Source organism: Dermacentor silvarum, chromosome 2, assembly GCF_013339745.2.
Source record: "Dermacentor silvarum isolate Dsil-2018 chromosome 2, BIME_Dsil_1.4, whole genome shotgun sequence".
NCBI classification, from domain to species: domain Eukaryota; kingdom Metazoa; phylum Arthropoda; class Arachnida; order Ixodida; family Ixodidae; genus Dermacentor; species Dermacentor silvarum.
In genome coordinates this window covers 168866861-168888903 of record NC_051155.1, presented here as the reverse complement: position 1 = coordinate 168888903, position 22043 = coordinate 168866861, and the positions used below count along the sequence as shown (strand labels likewise).

The window sequence follows — 22043 nt, the reverse complement described above, 5'->3', positions numbered from 1 at the left end:
CTCTCTCAAAGACCATGCCTGCTGCAAAAAGCGCATTCGCTCCCACGTCCTCACACGCCGGTGCCCAAAGAGATCAGGAGCTGGACACATGTGCCGCACTGCGAGCGGTCAATTTGTCAACGCGAAAGAGGACGTGTTTGCTGAAACTGTGAGGATCAAGTAGAGCCGTTGAGAAAAATGTCTTTATCAAGTGCTGGAAAGTTTCAGGCTACCGCTATCAGCTACGTTTCACAATGTCCCGAGAGAACTCAGGTTTGCACATGGCTACTATTTAGTAGAAATGCGGGGCATATTAACTTAACGTTCCTGGCTTAATTAGGAATCTTACAAATAATTATTCGATCCTCCTCGTTTCTTTTTTTTCTTCCAGTTTAAACAGCGGAGCTCTTTAAGCCGGAGGTTGGCCCGTATAGCGTAGTCCAGCAACTGCGCCTGGCGATAACGTCACCGCGCGTTGCCTAGCAACCACTTGGCACAGCTGCGCCTCGCTTCGCCGCCGCTCCACACCACCGCGCCGAGCTGCTACGTCCGCGTACCTGCTCCGTCTAGCCATGACGCCACTTCGTGTCGCCAAGCAACCACATGTGCCTCGCTTCGCCTAGACATGTCAATGCTTCGCCAGGCCGCGTCTTGAAGTGCATCGTGCGGCCAAGCGAGAATCTGCGCGTCGGCGGCGAGCCGATCCGGAATACCGTGCCGAAGCTGCAGCCGAGAAGAGGCGTCGTCGAGTCGAAGATCCTGAGTTTCGAGAACGAGAACGCGAGAGTATGCGTTTGAGTATCCAGCGGCGTCGGGCTAGCGACCCTGGCTGTAGTACAGTGACTGTAGCTGTAGCATGGTCGATAACAAGCTCCGCTGTTTGCTCCAGCTATGCACCACTAGTGCAAGCTGCGCTCATTTTTTTTATATGCTTGATATGATGTTCTCCTGGTGTCCTTTGTAAAATAGACAAGGTAGCTTCTTTATATTTGGCCACAGTAAGGGACATCTGAGGCTTAACGTGAAGGCAAAGTTCAAAGTGAGTGGGTTAATTTGGGCGTTGTCAATAAATTACGTACGCAAGGGCTCTGGGAGCATTATGAGTGTGCCTTACGAGCGGTGCAGAATTTAGCCCGTTGCGCTGGCAGAACTACAAGTTTCACCAAGATCAAATTTATCGACAATTAATGGAATGCTATGGCAAATTTGTGTACGTGCGTAGTTAAATGCGGTTAGATTAAATCCAGTCTTCGTAAAAAAAATCTTAATCAAGTGTTAGAAAGTGTGATACGGCCGCTATCAGCTATGCTTTCCAATGTACCGACATAACTGTAGGTAACACCAGGTTTATATTTCGTGGAAAAGGAGGCCACAACAAGTGACATTTGTGACAAAATTTTCACGTTCTTGATAAGAGTTTCAAATGATTACTGAGCCCTCGTTTCCTTTCTTTTTTTGTGTGCGTGTCTGCGTCATGTACGACGTTCGCAGTCGGCTTCTCTGGTGTCCTCGGTGAACTAAACAAGACAAAGTTCTAATTGTTTTACATCATCTGCTGCAAATTGCGTACGCAATCAATAAGGAGCTCTATAAGTTGTGTTTTACGAACAACGCGGAATTTATAACGCGGCCCTAGCAGAAATGTACTCGCAACCAAGATTTAATTTAGCAAGGGGGGAGGGGGGAGGAGTTAAGTGGGTGTGAGAGGTGTATACTATGGTCAATGTACTAGCGAAGTAAAATGTGTGTGGATGAATTACTCTCTTTGGAAAAATTTCCTAACGAGTGCGCGAAAGCTATATGCGGGCACGTTATAAATCATGGGATTTAATTACAGGCAACTGAAACTCTTAATGCAACCACTCGAAAGGAACAACTTCAGTTTGCGAATTGGGTTGTGATTCTGAAAGGTCGCACAAGTCTGCTGTCTTTTTTTTCTAATTCAATCACGGACACTGCAAGTTTCTTCAATCAGGTCCACCTCTTCTCCTTATCTCCAGCTTTTTTAGCAGCGTAACGACGACGAGATGCTTTTGCAACGTTTCTGTATATTTTTTTGCTATCTTCCTTTTGTATCTCAGTAGGACTAAGTACGCGTTTAGGAGGCATTTTTACATACACCGCGTCAAGGGCAAAGGAAGGACAAGCGTCCGACACATTCGGCAAGCAGGTGGCGTTGTAGTGAGTGACGCAAGCGCAGCTCCAATAAGAAATTTAAGAAAATCAAAGAGGCTGTTAAATTGCTAAATGTCATGCGCTCTCCTACTAAGATGTCTGTTTGTGCTGTAGATATTGCTATGAGGTAACCACGTATAGCCTCCTAATTAGGTACCCTTGTTCTCAGGTTGCCTTCAACATTTTTTTTCGAAATTCACTCCGATGTTATTACGAGAAATATTCATTCTGGGTATGAAGTACAGGTGCATGTGTAACTGTAAAGAAATGGTTTACTCATATTCTTGTTATCCGCTTTCGAGAAATGTGACACTGAATTGATCTAGACATCTGCGTCATCTTAGACGGCCGAAAGCAACCTTGAGGTGTGTTTCGAAATCACAGATATTGCGTGAAAATACCGGACGCGACAACAACATGGAAAAACGTATTTCCACCTTCATTCCATCTGCGTTTAAGCAATGAAATGCAGTTTTTACCATAGCAAACGTGAGCAGATGATGGAGATAGTTTTTTTTTTATGTTCATGGAGACGCAGCTTCTGGCACCTAACCGTAGCATTTAAATTTTTTAAAAATTGTATTTCAGGTTCGCAGCATAACAGTAGACAATAAAAACCATCTTGAAGAGCGATTATATCCCATAGTTGTGTTCGGGTCTCGGGAGGATATGTTCAGGTTTTTATGCCGCGATTTAATGTCGTATTACGCAGAATATAGGTGGGCTCACTGGTACTTTGGACTCGGCCTCAACCTGGTCTGCTAAGTCGGCTCAGCCCTTTCTTGTCGCATGCTTCCGGCCAAAGTTCGCTAGTCATGGACTCATGGTTTTGTCGTCAGCTGCTCCATCATCCAACCGGCCGTTGTTTTGGGGCTGCGCCGACAGATGATGACGGGTCGAGACGTGAGCATCATCTAAGGAACACTTTTGATGCCGCGTGAAACGTAACATGGACGCAAGAAGGCATAAGTAAAGAGACAACACACAGCGCTACTAGCTACAACAGTTTATTCTCAAAACCAGGCCACTTAAATACCGCATGCGCCATAGCAGACATACGCAACGTGGAAGCACTGAGAAACATGCGCGATTGAATTCACACTATCGAACCATATTTAATGACCCGCGACAACCTGCCAGAACAACCTGTCAAGGCTTACGCAGGAAATCTAGCTCCTTATAGGAGACAGCGCTATCGAAGGCTTGCTAATGCACAATTCACCAAGTGCGTCGTAGTAAACGGTCTATTGAAGTGGTCTGGTTTTTAGAATAAACATTGTTGTTGCTAGCAGCGCTGTGTGTTGTCTTTTTACTTGTACCTTCTTGTGTCCATGTTACGTTTCGCACTGCATCAAAAGTGTTCCTCATGAATCACCAACAAGCCCCCATTGCTAACCTTGTCAGCGTCATCTAAGCCGTGCGCGGGAGTAAATAATTCTAGCCTATGCGGAACCAGTGCAGAACAGAAGGCGCTATGGCAGTTTGACAGCACAGCTGAAATATATGCTAACGCCTTCCGTGGGGAAGCCACGAAAATTGCACGACATTTTAGACGATAACAGATGCGGGCCAGTATCAACGTTTCATTTAGTCTAATGCATCCAGCCAAGCCATCGCTTCCTAGATACCACAAAGCCTGTGCACTTCGATTCGTGACGTCATGCTACCTTGCCCGACTGCCATCGAATCTAATGGTCATGCTCCCGAGTGAATCGCCGTGGTTATTTTGACGTCACCGCTTTCGTCACGCCGGGCTTGGCAATATAAATTTTGGTGCGAGTAGCATGATGTCATAAAGCAGAGTGCACAGGCCTGCTATCTAGAAGGCGATGGCCAAGCCTGCCATGACCATGCATATTACGGGGAGCACATGCGCTGTCATGTTCTTGCACGCCGGTGCCCAGTCAGGTCAGAAGCTGTACACGTGTGTCTCGAGATGAAAGAAATGTGTGTAAGCCCCCGGATACGCAGCATGTGCAACCAAACTCTTTCCTCCAATGGCGGCCTTGCTGTTGGCTCGGCAAGCTTTAGCGTTGGTTGCTCATAGGCAAATAGCCTAGAAAGAGAGCTTATTATTACTCACGACGGCAACTAATAAAGCTAGCTTGACTTTATAATTTATGCTGATGCCGCAATACCCACCGTGTCTGTCCCCTTTACGAAGTCGCGTCATAACGCCTTGTTAGCCCTTCCCGATGCGTTGCTATACGCTTTACTTTCTAAGCCTTCTCAGCTCCGCCGCACTACATTTTTCTCCTCTCCGCTCCGGGACACCTTCTTACCGTTCCGCTGCCCTATGCACTTCTCTAGTCCAATGAGGATGACCATGAAATGCCACGAAAGTTATTGATTTAAAACCCGTCTATGTAACCGTAGCTCTATATTTTATCAGCCTAATCTGCGCAGGAGGTGTCGATAGTGCTGGCGTCAGGTTTGGTTAAAACTACGCCCAGCGGCACACACCGCTCTCAAGCACACAACGCATCGGGTGGAAAAGGTAAGCCCTGCCGTATGATTCTTTACAGGCACCGCGTGTAGAAACCGACGCCATAACGTAAGCGGGGTGCTATATCAGCGATGCCGTGCTGGAACGGTAATATCCTGTATGCTACAATTTAACATGCAGGCATCGGCATTTATACGCTTGCCTGATTTTGCTAACGTGACCTCAGCTGATTGTGGTGTGTGCGTAAAATTTTTATTTCAAATGATTTGTGTGAAGAACCTATTCAATTCTGCGTTCGTCTTCGTTTCTTCAAGCACCACGTCTGCGACAGCTCTCGCGTCAGGAATGATGGGCTTGTTTTGCTGGATCTTGGTGCTCGCTGCAGCAGCAACTGGTGAGTACTAGCTGCTACTCTTCCTAATAGAAACTAACAACTAGAGTGCTGCTCACATGAATGTTGGCACGTCCAGCTTATGGTGGAATTAAAGAGGCAATAGACAGACGTGCAGTAAGTAAGTAACTATAGATGCCCATTAAAAAAACAACGCACCAGGCCGGTCTACTGGTGTCCCCTAATGCCTACACGAGGATGAACTGGGATTGCCACGCGCTTGCACACCCCGCTGGTTTGGTGCCACTTATTCGGGCATGGGGGGGTAAAATATTGTGGAGCTGCCTGGTGACGTGGCACTGCCCCCTGGTTCGTGCGTGTGTCACTCTGTTAGGGAGCGAAGGCAAATACAGGGTGCTTTTTTTTTTACAGCGGAGCTGCTTAAGGTCGAGGTTGATCCCTACGGAGCGATGGCGCTCGCAGTTTCAAGCGACGTGGAGAGAGTGTGAAATGAGGGGAGGAGGTGCAGAGAAAGAAAGACAGACATAGATCGAGAGAAATACAGAAATATATAAAACAAAATAAACTTTCTTGGCGAGGCGGGATTCGAGCCCGGGTATACCTACGGTCCGAAGGCGAGTGTCATAACCACTAGGCTTTACATGATGATGATTTATTGGCATCCCCTTTGAAACGGGGCGGCGACAAATAGTCACCTAGCCTGCTTGATTTAGTCAGGTATACTATACATATTCTTTATCTAGCATTTTTGTATACCCCTCATTATTTGTCTTATTCAAAAATTTACCTTGTACCACTACCTATGATTTTGAGATGAGGTCGCATCCATCTTTTCCCTGCTTTTTTTCCACCAGTACTCTAATCGTCTCTTGCTGATCTCTATACGACTGATCTGTTTATGTTTCCTTCCACTTTAAACCCAAGCGCTTCTGGGAGTTGCACGTTACCTACGGTTCTCGCTGGGTGGATCCCATCGCATTCCATTAGGATGTGCTGAGTGGTCTCTGGATCTTTACTGCAACATACACATGTCTCATCTAGTTCCGAATATTTGTTCCGATATGTTTTGGTCCTTAGGCAACCGGCTCGAGCCTCAAATAGCAAGGCACTGCCCTTTGTGTTATCGTACAGATTTTCCCTTCTAATTTCTTTCTTCTCATTCTTGTAAATTTCCATTGTCCTTTTTGTTTCCATTCTTTGCATCCAATTCACCGTCTCTATTTCTCTCACTTTCTTTCTGATGACTCCTGGTTGTCTATTTACAGTTTCGATTATCCTGTACTTGGTTGCCAACTTCAATGACCTCTTCCTCCATTCTGTGTCCACGCTTTTCATGTAGAGATACTTGCTGTGCACTTTAGCCGCCCATTTATTTTCATCCATGTTCCTGAGCCTTTCTTCAAAACTAATTTTGCTCTGTGCTTCTCTGACTTCAAAAGAGGCCCAACCCATGTCACCCTGCACTGCCTCATTTGTCGTATTACCGTGGGATCCCAAAGCCAACCGGCCTACTGATCTTTGGTTAACTTCCAAACCCGACAGAATATCCGATTTTAAGCATATAATGGCATTTGCGAATGTTAGCGCTGGTACCATTACTCCTTACACCCACGTCTGCGCAGAGCAGCGTGCGCAGCGTGCGCCATGACGAAGCACGCTGTCCCAGCTTCGTAACCATACTTGTCTTCTTTTGTTGTCTTTTTCTTTATCCGCGATGGAGCGATAGATATTCGGTGGGCCAGTCTATTATAAGTCCGCGATGAAACTAGACGACGGAAATCAGAGGGTAGGAGCATTGCTCAAATGACGACAGCCTCTCCAATTTTTTCTCGATCATCGCTGCAACCATGACTCGCGTGTTTCAGCGCATATTGAGCGCGATAGTACAGCAGATCGCACAGCGCACGCTATCGCACCAAAGTTAATATTTCTTGTACGAAAATGGGAGCACGTTGCTCTTTTACCTGTACACCAAAGGCCTACGCATGAAATTCGCAGGTGTATACCGACACACGAGCCAACCTGGCCAGCACTGGCCAGTGGGCCTTAACGTAGTAATAAATTGTTAATTAGTTCATTATGAATTTCCACTTCTCGTGCAAGGAATATCCACCTCTTCGAGTAGAACAGCTTATGGACTAGGATCGTGTTATCTTGCCTAAAAGCCTTTAGAAACCCCTAGTATATATTGTTACGTGCGGAAAGACACCGACAAGAGAGACTATTTACACCGTATTGCATATGCCGCATATTGTGAATGGCGCAGCTCTCGCCATGACTCCACTTACCGAGTTCCTCAACGAACAAGTTGACTACGTGCTCCAGAGCGGCGAACTGTGCAAGTTCTCGGAGAAAGACGGCGGCTGCGACGAGCTCAGCGCCTCCATCAATATGTGGAGTGACGCTGCGTGGTGCTGTTGTCCCCAATTAATCGACGGCTACGTCACCAATCTGGACCATGGCATCCAGCGTACGGGCGACTGCGCCTTCGATCCGCGCAACACGAGCGTGGCCGTGTGCGAATTGAGCTTCGCCAACCTCGAGCTGCGCTACCGCTGGCTCTTGCTGAGGAGAAATCCCACACTGGAGGGGGGCGAGTATTTGGTGCAGCCAGGCGAACTCATCGAAGCGGGAAACTTGACAGCCACGCTGACTGAAGGATTGGGACTGCTGTTGCTGGAGGAGGATGTCGGTGAGTGCTATACACTTCCAATGGTCTCGCTTACAGCCGTATAGCGTGCGCATCACACGATTTGCGCGCCGTACTTGACAGCGGCGATCGGATCGGAGGTGTGACGGGCAACGCAAGCCGAATCCAACAAATGTCCGATATACCGGCACCCAGTGGTTACACAAATGGCTTTTGAGAAGCTTAGACATCACGACAGTACTTTGTGCCTCGTCCAACCCAACCAATTTACTATGCTCTGAGAAGGCGGAATCCACAGGCTGATTTCTTCGGTTCTGTCCCTACTTGCTTCTATTGGCTTTCACAACCCAAGCCTGCTTAGTGCTATACAACAGTGTACCTTGCTGCGAATCCCGCGTGCGCGTTATGGCTCTTCGCATTCGTAAGAACGCCGACTTGCAAGCGCTAGCTCTTAAGCAAGCCAATTTAGTTCTACGAATCACTCTGAATGTCTGCACGCACTGCTCTGCTCTACTTGAAACAAGCCCGCCAGTGTGATGCCACGGTACCGCGTACGATGTCGGATTCTATTAGGCCCGGCCTTTCATACAACCTTGTCAATTCGAATCGGGATTTGCTGCAGTTCGAGGGGCGATTAAATACATTTATTAACTGCAACCTAAAGAGCGGACCATAATCTCCCATGTCTTTGCAAAATCTGGAATCTTTATGATGTCCCTTATATGGAGCTGGTTTCTTGTATGGAAGGAATTTAATTTAGTAAAGCTAACGTATCGGTTCCCTCACGGAGCCTTGTTCACAATGAACTCGCATGAATATAATGCTGTCGAAAGCACGCACAAAGTATTTTCCTCGCACACGCACACACGCACACACACACACGAAAGTCATAGTAATGTCATAGTGTTACCAAGATGAGAAGCTGCGTCCGTGACAACGATAAAGCCCAAAAGAAAAGGAATGAGTTTCCTACTGATTTTCGGCGCCGGCAGGCTACAGGCAGCGTTAGCCGGCGTCGTCATGAGCAACGAGACGCTGAAGTCTGTCCATGCCAGATAACAGTGCCGCCGCCCTAAGTGGCTTGCAATGTGTGAACGCCAGTGGACATCGACCGAGGCAGCGTTATGTCGGCCGACGTCGAAAGTCCGTCGGCAACTTGTTCCTTGTGGTTGGGCCAAGGTCGATCCAAATGGTCGCGAAGCTTCGGGCGAAGAGCGGTTCAGAACGAATTGTCACCGACATCAGCAAGGATGGTTATGGGAGCAGCGATTGAAGCGCGACTATGTTTGGAGGGAACAAACATTGGGAAAGAAAAAGGCGTTTTTTTTATTAAAGGGAGACACAGTTAGATTCATTCAACGAAAATGAAATTCCTAATCAATTTTATATACGCATGGCGAAAAAAGAGCAACTCTACTTTACTTCATCATTATCAATAAATACCTTTTTTTCAGCGCACACCGTATGAGCGCGCACCGATAGCGGCGGGAGTAAAACCCCTATATATAAAAAGTAGCGCCATTCTTAGATCTTGCCGCCACCGCGCTCACCCCGGCGTTTCCTCCTTGCCGCCTCCTGTCGCCCCAGCCTCCTCCGCTCCCCCATTGGCCAATCCGTGTCGCGTGGAAGCTCGCGTTGCGCTTTAGTATATATATATATTTTTTCTTTCCAGCGCGCTCCGACTGTCCCTTCTCGGGCCTGTGCGACAAAAGTGCTGTACGCACAAACGGATCAAACGTGTTAGGGACAAGAACTTCGTTGTGATGGCATGCTGCTGCGCCTTCAGTTGCCGCAACCGACAAGGCGAGGGCAAAATGCTTTTTTTTTTTTTTTTTTTACCATCCGGCGTGCGCAAACGCTTGCTGCACACTTGATATTTGCGCCGTTTCGCATCGTCGCGTTGCTACTTCAAAAACGGCATTATTAAGACTAGTTACTGACTTACTGAAGCAAAATCGCCCCTCAAAAACTTCTCCGCAGGGCGCGATCGAAGTTTTCCTCGGATTTCCTCTAGTAGCGCGTTAGCTGTCTGTCGACGCAGGCGGCGCCATTGTCGATATCGCGCCTCGATCGCGCTGGTCGCGCCGAGCGCGATAGTGGAACGGAGGAGGAGGGAAGTGGATGGCGCTACTTTTTATATATAGGGGTTTTAGGCGGGAGTTGACAGCCGCTATCACTTGCAATGCAATGCAGCTCTTGAAGTGGACAGAAAGGTGCGCTCGTAAAGTTCACGCCCCCCTCACATGTTGTGTTGCTTTGCTTGTCGACGTTTGTCTGAATTTGGTGACGCGGGTAGTTTCATTGCTTCTTAATCTGTTCAGTCAAAAGTAGTGAGTTGCGACCGCCATATATTTGTTTACTTTAGTTGTTTTCGTGGAACAGCGCTGGCCGACGGGCTTGGCGTCCGACGAAATGACGAGCACTCTAGTCCCAAAACGTTCGTCGGCCTCCAAAGAAAGTATGTTCCATGCAGCGATGCGATTTCGACACCCGTACGGCTCAACTTTTCCTGCATCTCTCTCCGCGCTGAAAGCTCGAAACGCCCATGAAGTCGAATGGCGGGGCATTTGAATATACAGCTCTAATGGCAGGCCTTCGAAAACAAATTTGGCGCCTTTGAGAACAAAATGGCGTCACTTCTGTTCTTAACGGATATGGCGTCAAATTATTTTTTTTTCCGACGGAAGTGTTCCCTCCTCACACAGATGGCGCTAAGCCCCATGAACCGCAGATGAACCGCCATGTTTTGAACGTATGGGTTTCTATGGAAGCTTCGCTACCAGGTATATTTACCTTGGTTGGGCCTTTAAGGTAGCGCACTGAGGAGCAAACTGATTATCCTCACTGTTCTTGGCTCTTTTCCCTCTGGACATGCGATTTACCCTTTCCCAGCACTCATCCTTCAGTTTCAGTGCTATTAGCAATGTAGAGTTGTCGGGAGCAAACTACAATTCTGATAACATCAATTACGTTATGTATTCTCTACACGAAAGATCAGCCGTGCGCATACTTGCCTATTGAACTAAACAACCTCAATTCCCAAACTTTTGACAGCGCACTATATTGTCCTCTTTTCTGCTCGCAGAGGACGGCATGCACTATCACGCTACATCCTTCGAGACGAGCACAGTCGAGATTGGCAAGTTGGTATTCGACAACTCGACCGTTAGCTGCAATGGAGAAGTGTTCGACACGAACGAGGAGGCGTTTCAGGCCGAACTTCGAAAAGCGCTGGCTGAACGGATCGTTGAATATGTCAGCGGTGCGGGGTTCCTCGACGCCTTCAACGAAGCGCTCGAGGTGGTGCAGTAGTTAACGCGGGAAGATGTTCGCCGATTTAATGGAGGCGTTGTATTCTTGTGCGTTGAATTTTATGCGCTTTCATGTCGTTGGTTGCAACGCCCTCCAGCTGGGACGAATAAATTCAGTGGCTCGCGCTTTGTCTTCAGTGTCGTACATGTCTTCTACAGCGCTTCAAATAAAGTAGCACTCAATATGAACGGCGCTCGTACGAAAAGCGGATAAGCCCCTTCGACTACGTCAGCACGACAATACTGACGCACGAAAAGCTTGAGCCCTAAACACCATTCCTATTACTGGTATTTAATATTTATTAAGGCAAGTTTTCCTATGTTGGCGAGCGCCCCCGTGCCGTCTTTGAGCCCCTTCGATGACGGGCCCATTGTTGCAGCTCATATTAAAAGCGATTGTACGTCTCTGTTGTGCTGAAATTTGTCTTTTTTGCACTCTTAAGTCTGTTCCAATCGACAGATGTAGAAGAGACTTCAATTTGATGTAACATCGCGTTGTAGAGATTTGTTCCGATGAAATCGGTGACATTATTATGATAAGTTATTGCTTAACCTTTTTTTTTTCTTGAGCGACACGCGAGGGGGAGGGGGGGGGGGTTAAGAGGTTCAAGGGGCTAGCACTCTTTTTACCACGTTGTTTTATGTAATTAAGGATTAACCCTTTTTCAACAAATGGTGACGGAAAAGCTGCTAGATAGCAGAAGTACACTAAGTAACCTTTTAAGCAAGTGTAGTAAACCACATCTCACAAAGGAGTTCCTTGTTGGTTCATGTCGAGTTGATGTTCTTGTGCCAACAATACTACAACGAAGGTAGAGACTGTCAGGCACGAACGAGCCCTTTATAGAAGGCCGAAATGTATGCCTAGTTTTTCGTGATTATAAATTCAGTACTACATTTAAACAGCCATAGCATTCTGTCACCACGTTTGAAAATTGCAAGAACATAAGGGGCAGCGTTTAGAGTTTTCATTTGATTGCACGAAGAATGGGGCTTCTGCGTTGCCCAGGGGGCGCTGCAAAAAATGGTGCTAAAAAAGCGCCCTCACTCCGAAACTGGGTTGTACCAAGCTCGGTCGTCTGCTTCGGAAAGCACGTTTACAATATCGACCCGCTACTTTCGGTTGTGTTGTACCACGGCTTGCAGCGAATATCGGGCGCCGAAGATTTTTTCAATGGAGGCATCCTGCGTAAAGGCAAGAAATTATGCAACACCGAATACGTGTACACCATTCAAGAAATAAGCGGCGAAGTTTTAGCGCGGTGTCAATCGCAAGTGAAGCGAGTCACGTACGAAGTTGAACTTAAGGTAAGGTTTGCACGCTGCTAGATTCAGGCGCACAAACGCGAGGAAATGCTTGCTATAAATGAATTCACAGCAGCGATAAGCAGACATCATGTGTACGGAACTGCTCGAGCGCAAGACGGTACGTGCCGCCAGGGCTCAATACTACCCAAGCTGGTACTACCCAGATATAACTTATCTTGCCGCCACCAGGCGCCGCTACTATACCCCAAACTCTAGCGCAAGACGCCCATGTGGGGAGCCTACCAAGTTAACGAAACGACCATGAGAGCACTAAGACTTAGGTGGCTATTTCATGACCTACATGACACGCATGTCATGACCTATCATTTGTGTTCGTCATACCCACTTGTCATAATATGCCAATTTTGGTTCATACCATGTTAACGAAACGACCATGAGAGCACCAAGATGTAGGTGACTCTTTCATAACCTACATGACACACACGTCGTGATATTTATGTCATGACCTTTCATTTATGGTCGTCATAGACTCTTGTCATACTATGCCAATTTTGATACCTATACCAAGTTAACGAAACGACCATGAGAGCACCGAGCGTTTACCGCGACCTCAAGGATTCTCCGTTCCTTGCAGGTCGCAGTGTAGCACTGTCGACTGCGCACTGAACATCAAAATTGGACCTCAAAATTAAGGCCACCTAACGTCCACCTCCGCAAAGAGTAAATATTTCGTAAAGCAATTGCCACAGTGCATGGGTTCAGCGTAATTTTTTCCAGGATGAGTGCCTGTCTGAAAGAGGAAGGCGGAGGGGGGGGGGGGGGGGATGGTCCGGAATAATTTTGGGGGGTTGTCCAGATCCTCCTGGAGGGGAGCGGGGTGTTCGGGGAGGGGGGTGTTGGGGGGGGGGGTGTATAAATCCCTGCTTGGTGTCCATCGTTGCAGCGGTGTGACTTCAGTGTCATCGAAGTAGTCGGATCAACTTGGGCAACATGTCGCCCTTCTTATTCAAAAGCGAACCACGCATGCTGTAAGCCTGCTGCAAGAAAGGCGCCGTCGGTTTGTTTACTTTTGGCTTGTAAAGCTTGAGAGTCGCACTAACTTTTTTTCTATATATAGCCCTGCAGTTCCGCCCATTTTATCTGTCTGACAACTGTACGGGGCGCCGAACGGTTCAGACAGACCAAATGGGCGGGACCGGCCACCTGCGCATGGCGCAACCGCCACGTGTTTATAAAGTATTTTAGAGCATAATACTCCGTTTCATATATCATGTGCAATGCGGTGGAGGCTAGAAATACTTTTTGCAATGACTGCGTTCGCACCAACAAATAGTTCGCTGTTTTTGCGAGCAATTAGGCAAAACAGTATTGTTATATTGATGGGCAGTATAATGTGAAAAAAAAAAGTGGTTGATCCCTCTTATATAGGAATCGGTATAGAACACGAAAGTGAAACGTGTCTTCACAGAAGTAGTGTAATGTTTATTGCACATTGATATATAATGTCTATTGGTGTTTTGTGGCTAAAGCGCCCTTAGGCGTTGATGCACCCACGCTGACGCCTGGTGGCACGTCTCCTCCATCATGACTACCAACGTCGATGACCATGAGCAACCGTCGTGCATATGGAAGCTGCACTACGCTGCACACGCTAGCACAACGCGAAAGACGAAGCACGTAACTGACACACTAATACAACGCGCAAGACAAAGCACGTAACTGAATCGTCACCGAGTCAAATCAGCGCGTACAGCGCGTCGTAATTGCAGCCTCCGCGATCAACTTCAGAAACATTTTCAGAGCTAATTGCGGAGGCCACGCTCCGCTGTGCTGAGTACGGTGAACGCCACCTAGGTGGCGTTGGTAGTGCTTCTTGATGCCAGCGTCCCTTCGAATGCTGGCATCGAGGCGTCGTAGTGCTGAGACCACCGAAGCGTTCACTGTCGGTGCGCGTTAGTGTCATAATGCAGTACTTCTCTTTTCTGCTCGAAGGCGGCGGCACCGCCCCGAGCAAGAGCGCGGGTACACGGAGGAGTGTTAGATATATAAGGCGCGTCTGTGTAGCTCTCTGCAAATGCGTTTGTGGCGCAATGGGTTAAACGCTCGGCGATCTATCGTCGCGGACCGAGAGGTCGTGGGTTCGATTTCCAAATTTTGCATGTTTGTGGAACTTTTTCTTCTGGTTTCTTTCTTTGTATTATGTTCTATGACGTATTTCCGTGACGGAAATACGTCAGTGAAGTCTTGGTGGACCCCGGCATAAAACACTTTCGTGTTAAAAAAATGTGAGGACGCTTAAGCTTCGCTTTTAAGAGTGGAACGGGATAGCATTTAAAGATCTCTGACTGCTCCTCACGCTTCCCGACGACTGCAGCTTATGCAACCATAATGGTTACTGGCAAACACTGGCGTCGAACGCTACGCACATAGGCGAACTTTCTGGTAGAAACACAGCCTTTTGCATGGGCCGATCCCGGAGATTGTGCACAACCGCGCCAACGGAATTGCATAATTTTTTCAGGTTCCCGTGTTTGTTTCGCACTTTTAATATTTCAGTCTGAGAATACTTAACATAAAGGCATGTGCTGTGGGTGTTTTGTTTCATGACATTTGTTTGTGGATTGTTATTCTCAAAATTCCGAGGAATAGCTTTGTCAAGAATGTAAGACAAGGTATGAGCAACATTAGTGATAGAATCATGTGGCAATATAGCCCGCATATACCGCACGTCATTTATGAAGGCGTGGCATATATGCGTATACCTAAATATATTCGGAGGGCCTGCATGGTTGGGAATGATTTTATCCGCCACCCGCCAACATCGCACGCCAGTTGCCGACGCCGGATCTTCTGCGACACGGTGCCATTAACGCTATCGCGTTTAAACACCGCCCAAGCTCTCCGTACAGCTGGTTAACCAACGAAGCTGAAACGTGCGGCCCCGCTGTTTAGCAGTGGGTTAATCCCGACGCTGTATTGAAGCATGTCTCAATGTTTGGTTACATGTTTCTGTTTCTAGTGGAATGCAAGCGCCAATGGCGGGCGGATGCTGCTAACCACGACGCCGAGCTAACTCGAGATATCGAACGCATGCGACAACGGCGAGCCGTGGAGACAGCGTTGCGGGCAGAACAACGTCAACGTGGCAATGGCGGGAACGCATTCGCTAACGACGTAACTATCGGCGCTGCCAATGGCGCGCGCGCTTGGGTGCGACGTAGCGAACGACGTAACTGACGGCGCAGCCAATGGAGACGTTTAGAGAAACATGGGACGAATGGTTTTCATTTCAAGAAGACGAACGGTTTTCATTTCAAGTAGATCATGAATGTATCTAGGCTCTTACGATGGCAACAATAATTTGGCCCGGGTTTGGCCGAAGCAAAGCCCTTAGGCCTGGACTATAATCAACGTTACTAGATTAGCTAATCTAGTAACGTTGACTATAATATAGTCACTGAGGTCGCCCTGAGCAAGCACGAACGTCTACTACTGGTTAAGGCCCTTCTGAAGATTCAACTTTCAACACGAGAAATGTGTATTTAGACCCGGCATAATAAATCGCAAAGATCATCTGCAGAATTTTTTCTGGATCTTTTACCGCCAAATCTAGAACAGTCGACGATTGCTGCTGCATTAGAGAACTACAAAGATGTAGTTGATTTCATAAATGCACTCAAAAGCTTAAGAGAGTAAGCTTTTCTCACTTCTAAGTGAGCAACTTTCACCATCGCTCTCTGCCTAACTTTTGTCGATGCCGCTCACCATATTAAAACGTGAATCTCTCTTGTTTCTTGTCTGTCTGTCTATCTCGTGCACATGATACTAGTTTTTTTTTTTTTTTTGAGACAGCTAGGACATAGAAATTCTCGCTGCTCCCTTTGACCAATAATTTTAAGGAATTCGTATTCCAAGAATGTCAACATTAGCTCTTCTATTTAACACCAGCGCCGCTCATATCAAGAAAGTGTCCTTTCTCGCCCTGCCGTTCTCTGCATGTGTGCGTTGACTCAGCCTGTAACGAGCCGTGAAGTAATCACACCAAGCGAGCGGCGTCCGTGGACACAGGGTGTCTGCGAACTCGCAACAGTACCGGCGCACAGTTAGGCTGCCAATCGACTCGTGGGGACCTGCGACATGTATACGTTATCTCCCTTTCGGGGCCAAACCAGCTCGAGCGGGGGCGACACGCAGAGTAAGGTGTACGGGACGGGCATTACCCAACAGGCTGCAAGCCGGCATCTAGCCGAATCCAGGAAGCCCCGCGAAGAGACCGCTGACCCGGAACCCGCGGTCTGGCCGAGCGCGACGGTGGGCCCGAGCCCAGAGTGTGCCTGTTGTGCGGCCGGGTCTCCACGGGTAACCAACAGGCCGCGATACGCTTGGTGGCACTCGCCACACCGCGAGCTGCAAGCCAACGCTGTCCCCTTAAGACCGGCTTCTGCAGCAGGTGAGTGTGCGTGGGCAAATCTCGCTACTTCTTCACATAGAAGGGAAACTTCAAAGAGGCCCTGTAATGCTATCAGGTCGACGCTGTGACTTCTTTCTCCGAGACGTTTCTTGCCGTCTCGTTGCAGTTGAGGTGCTCTAGACTCAGTCACGGTCCCTGAAGAGAGCACGTAACGTTCGTGATTGTCGATCTCGTATATCTTCCTGTTGTGTACTCCCTATAGCTTGCACTTAATTTCTCGTGGATTCCTTTTTGTACCTACTCTTAAGTTCTCCAACTATACCCCGCCCTTAAGCGGCATTTGTGGTTGCAACATTTACCGACGTTTCCAGCCTTGCATTGCTTTTCATTTTAATTTTATCACCTTAAAGAAATCCGCAGATGTATAATGTAAGAGGTAGATTTTTGCAAAAATGTTGAAACTGTCACAATTACTTACCGTGAAAGATGACTTCATGCGCTTTTCATGACGCGATGTTGTGAGAAAGGCTGTTACAGTTGCCCGCAATCACGCGCCTTCCTCGCTGTATACAATAACGTACCGATATATATAATAACTTTCTACACCAGCAAAATAATGTAGGAAGAGCCTTGCCAGTGGTCCAGCAAACGCTCTTTTTATGAAGAATAAAAGAAAGAAACTTACCTTCTTTGAGTAGCACCGAAGCAAAGGTTGCATTTCTAGGCGCAACATGTGCGTCTTCGCACCCTGATTCACGGTTCATGCGTGCAACCCAGTGAAAGTCACCGGGAATGCTATGAGAATTCAAACTAAATCAACAGACACCGAAGAAAAGTACCTGGAATCCTATTCCGGCCATGCACGGGTTCACCAAGAAAAGAATTAGCACTCCGGTGTCACGGGGATTGCAAAAAAAATTTATGTATAATTCTGTGATTTTACGAGCCGAAGCCACGATATCATTATGAGGCATGTCATAGTGGCCAGATTACTCCTGATTTACTTTTACCACCTAGATTCCTTAACGTGCACCTAAATATAAGTAGACGAACGTTTTAATGTGATTAGCATTCTTCGGATACTTCACGTACTTTCTGGCATGTTTCTTTCTGTTTCCCCGCCAACTTGGATCACTGTGTAGTGCGCGGTCTATAGTGGGTATAGACCATCGGGCTGCTGTGCTGAGGTAACCGTGTCCGAAACAAACCGCTGGGCCAACAGGGGTCACTGGTTACGTGCCACATGGTACGTCGTGCATTTCAATGAAACCATCTCACCCGAACTTGGGTCACTGAATTTATGTGTCCCTCTTCAATGAACCTCTTTGAGGGCAAGTTGGGTCACTGGGAATGTGCCACTTGTTATGTGCCTCATTTCAATGAACCTTCTTTGACGCCAACTTGGGTCACTGTATTTATGTGCCGCTCTTGAATGAAAATTTTGGAAGCCAATTTTGGTCACTGCAGGTATATGGCAATGGGTATGTGCCGCTCTTAAATGAACCCCTTTGACGCCAACTTGGATCGCAAGCAATGTGCGACAGGATACGTGCCGCTCTTGCATTAGAATAATGCATGACGCGTTTTGGCGGTTGCAATACGGGGAGTCGCTACATTGCTTCTATTCTAATTGCATTAACGTCGACATTCATCGTGAGATAGGGTGCGCGTTTTTTTTTTTTTTTCGCATTTTGGAATACAAGAGGAGACCATTCCCGAATGCCAGCCTCATAAGCCACCGCAGCTGAGTTTACAGTCTTTAAGGACATCAGGCCTGCACAAGCGGCTGTAGCCTGAATTGGTGTTCATTGTGCTACAAGTGATGCTGTGCTGTGATAGTCTTCGGTGATTGTGGCCAGGGCCGCTATCTTGTACGAGTTCTAAAGGCCGACGTTCGGTAGTGCCTCACGCGATTGGCCTAGGTTGGCCTAGGCTGCGATATCGGCGTGGCCTAGGACAATGGCGTGAGACCAAACCGAACGTCGGCTTTTCGAACGCGTGCAAGATAGCGTCCAAGCTGTGATCGTGTGTTTGTGCTCCTTGTCTCTCTCTCTCTTTCTGCTTCATTATTTTCTACTACCCTCTCCCCTGTTACCCGGTGTAGGGTAGGAAACCAGATATTTTCTTCTGGTTAACCTCCCTGTCCTCCCTTTTTCTTTTGTTTTTCTCTATTTCTGATTATCACTTGGAATAATCCATCCATGCTTTCACCAATTTCCCACACTGGGTGCGAACAACAGCAACAACAATACGCGTTAGCGGCCTTGATATTAGCGGAAGCAGCGAAACTTGCATGGGTCAAGTAAGATTCAGTGTTATTATAGTCAACGAGCACGAACACACGATCACAGCTATAGGCCGCTATCTTGTACGCGTTCGAAAAGCCGACGTTTGGTTACGTCTCACGCGATTGTCCTAAGCCAGGCCGATATCGCGGCCTATGCCAACCTAGGCCAATTCTGTGAGGTGAAACCGAACATCGGCTTTTATAACTCGTACAAGATAGCGGTTCTGGTCACTGCTGCTAGGTTTCGGAGATTGACAATGATGAACGAGTTGTATAAACCTAGCCTGACCTCGCATTCTGACTACCACCAGCTACTAATCCACTGGAGCCGTAAATTCTGCCCAACAAGCAAATTAGCGATCCCATTAACGAGGCTCCGCTGCCGCATGCCGGCGCTAAATTTCTATATACGCAGGTCTGGTATGGCGGCATCTCCTTTGTGTATGCAGAGGTGAACCGCAAACAGTTGACCACTTTCTGCTTGCTTGCCGGCGATTTTCCTCAGTTAGCAGAAGGTTGCTCGAGGTCCCTATATGCAAGCTTGGCCTCAGCATGAATGTCTTTGTCCTGCTTTCTTTTGGATTTTCCACGTTATGGCACAGCCACCGGAATGTTTGCAATGCAACGAAATACTTTATTATTATCATTTATGCATTTTTCTATTCACTATAGTATGATGACCGCTCCACTATGCACACAGTGCAACATTACCTATTTTTCCAGCAAAATAGTTTCTTTTTCTTCAAAATTTTTACTCATTTTGGGCAAACCGTTCAATTCTAGCCCGATCCCCCTCGGTGGGTACCTGCCATTTGTGCAGAGGAACAACAACAACAGCAGCAATAACAATCCAAGCCGACACTACGACCAGTGTTGCGTAGTTGTCAGACGAGCTAATTTTCACGAACAGCTATTTTTGTTTTAACGCTTAGTGAATTTTTGTGTGACACCGCTACTCTCGGTATAAGGGTATCCGCTGCTCTAGGCATTCTTGTCTTGCTGAGGATATAGCTAAACTTAAATAGAGAATGAATCGCTCGAATATTCCTTGATTAAGTAAGGAAGTGATCCTTGACCCAATTGCGTATAAGATTCATCTGAAAAACAAGAAAACATGGCACGCAGCGGCCCTGATATTCGAAGTCAGTCTGTGCTTACTACGGTAATTGGCCACTGAATCTTATTTGACCCATGCAAGTTTTGCTGCTTCCGCTGATATCAAGGCCGCTAACATGCGTGTACGGAAAATTCATAAGAGTTTCGACGCTATAGTAATAAACTATATAGTAATAGTAAATAAACTGTTTTACTGAGCCGTACGTCCGCGCTCTTGTTTTCAAGTTTACTTAACGGCGTGCGCATGTACCGTGAATATTCACGTCACATTTTTGACACCTTGGCATGCAAGACACTAAAACTGGCCATTCACCGTTTTTTTTTTCTTCGCTCGCTTTTTCGAAAACAAAACACTTTGCGCGCCCTTCGGACCTCGCCCGGTAGTTTCGTATTTGACGCCCAGGTCACGTCGCACAGTAGGCCTCTATCAGAGCCGCTAGGCTCTACGCACTTCACAAGCACACCGTTCATCTTCGAAAAAGCGCCAGATCGTGACGGTGCTATTGCGCTTAATAAGCGGCGATCATTTTGGATTATACGGTGCAGCGGACGGGTGAACGACGAAACACGTCGTCGGCGAAGCGCTGCTATGTAAACTATACTAAACAGACCCTATGGAACGATTTTTATTCGTGAGTTTTTAGCCAGCGCGTACATTATTGCTGTTTACGGATTACTGTGTGCGGAACGCCGTTTAATGAATATCCGAACACGGAAAACATACCGGGATAAGTGGACGATGGCTGCAGCGCTGGTAGCGACATCGTAATTGTAGCGTTTTATTCAACAACATCGTGTCAAAAACGTTTTCGTGTTGCACGAGCGTTCTCGCCGCAGCGGCAAACAAATTACGATGCGTGCGGCAAACTCCCGTTATAAACAAATCTAGAGATCAGAAAGTTCACTTCGTTATAAGCGGTATTTTATTAAAAGCGGAGGATCGAGCTATGGCACACTCCAGCAACGCTTGATCTCATCGAACGTATGTAGAAATAAAACATCACTCCATAACGGCGGCATGGTGGTGGTAAAATTCTGCTGTCGCCCGTGAACTGCTGCCTCGTCTATCGGGTATCGTTACGGGACACATTAGGTCCGAAGAATCTGCCGCTACTAGGCAGAGTAACCTTCGCAGTGCTATTTGTTTCGACGGGTTGGTCCGAAAAACTCAAACTTTGGAGGACGCTTAAGCTTCGCCTTAAGAGTGGAACGCGATAGCATACAAAGATCCCTGAATGCTTGTCAGGCTTCCCGGCAACTGCATCTTTCTTTTTTCTACACCTTCGCCTCTGCGCGCCGCTGCCATTTTGCGCGGCCGTCGCTGCCGAGGAGGCGAGCGCCATCTGGATGGGGTTTTCGCAAGTAACCTACCCGATTGCGCCGCTGTTGTTATGGTAGAAATGCTGGAAATGGGGTTTGTGTTTGAGTTTCCTCGTTACAGAATTACGTTTTCACGTTCATTCAAATTACAATCCGACGCTATCATGCCTGTAGGTTGTAGTTTTACTTTACGATTTTTCCGACGGAGTTTACTTTGGGAAATTCAATTTTTGTTCACTAACCCCCCTTGCGCCACGCCGAGGGCCTATCTGGTCGGGGTGGTTCGGGATGAATTTCTTCGCCACGGATGCCACGGACGCCGATGCTTACGCCGAGGCCGGTGCCGACACCGACGCCGGATTTTCTGCGACGCAGGGTCCTTAACGCTATAGCGTTAAAACTCGTGTGTGCTGCGCCGATATGTCCCATGCGTATTTATCGCTTCGCAATTCGTACTAAGCGGAGTCCTGTGCTATACTAAATATCGAATGGTCCAAGTTTAAAATACATGCAATGCCATGGAGACCGCTAAAAACTTCGAATACAGCAATATTTCGAATATAGCGTCCTCGTTATAACGAGGGCTTATTGCAAGCGATGCAATGATAGTTCTCTGCGTTGCCTCCGAGATCAGGCGGCGCAAGGTCTTATGTTCTCAACTCCAGAATATGTTGCTTGTGCTGGCAACACTGTACGAATAAACAAAGACGGCTACGACATCCAGGTT

General features: G+C 47.4%; 1 protein-coding gene across 2 annotated transcripts; it reads left to right on the top strand.

The window, feature by feature from the left end:
• Nucleotides 1-4158: 4158 nt before the first annotated feature.
• LOC119441167 (uncharacterized) lies at nt 4159-11254 on the top strand. 2 transcript variants are annotated; one of them, XM_049663123.1, is made up of 4 exons: nt 4159-4651; nt 4932-4994; nt 7219-7644; nt 10688-11254. In XM_049663123.1, exons 2-4 carry the CDS (start codon nt 4946-4948, stop codon nt 10912-10914), a joined length of 702 nt encoding a protein of 233 aa, XP_049519080.1. In that variant the 5' UTR covers nt 4159-4651; nt 4932-4945; the 3' UTR covers nt 10915-11254. The 2 variants fall into 2 exon arrangements, with proteins under 2 accessions (XP_049519080.1, XP_037561764.1); XM_037705836.2 differs by having other exon boundaries at nt 4161-4651; nt 4915-4994; nt 10688-11252.
• The last annotated feature ends 10789 nt before the right edge of the window (nt 11255-22043 follow it).

Bases quoted from the DNA above. Each gene is read 5' to 3' on its own strand.
- LOC119441167 (XM_049663123.1), top strand. From the start codon at position 4,946: ATGATGGGCTTGTTTTGCTGGATCTTGGTGCTCGCTGCAGCAGCAACT. The intron at 4,995-7,218 runs GTGAGTACTAGC...TGAATGGCGCAG, and splicing joins GCTCGCTGCAGCAGCAACTG to CTCTCGCCATGACTCCACTT. The intron at 7,645-10,687 runs GTGAGTGCTATA...TTCTGCTCGCAG, and splicing joins GTTGCTGGAGGAGGATGTCG to AGGACGGCATGCACTATCAC.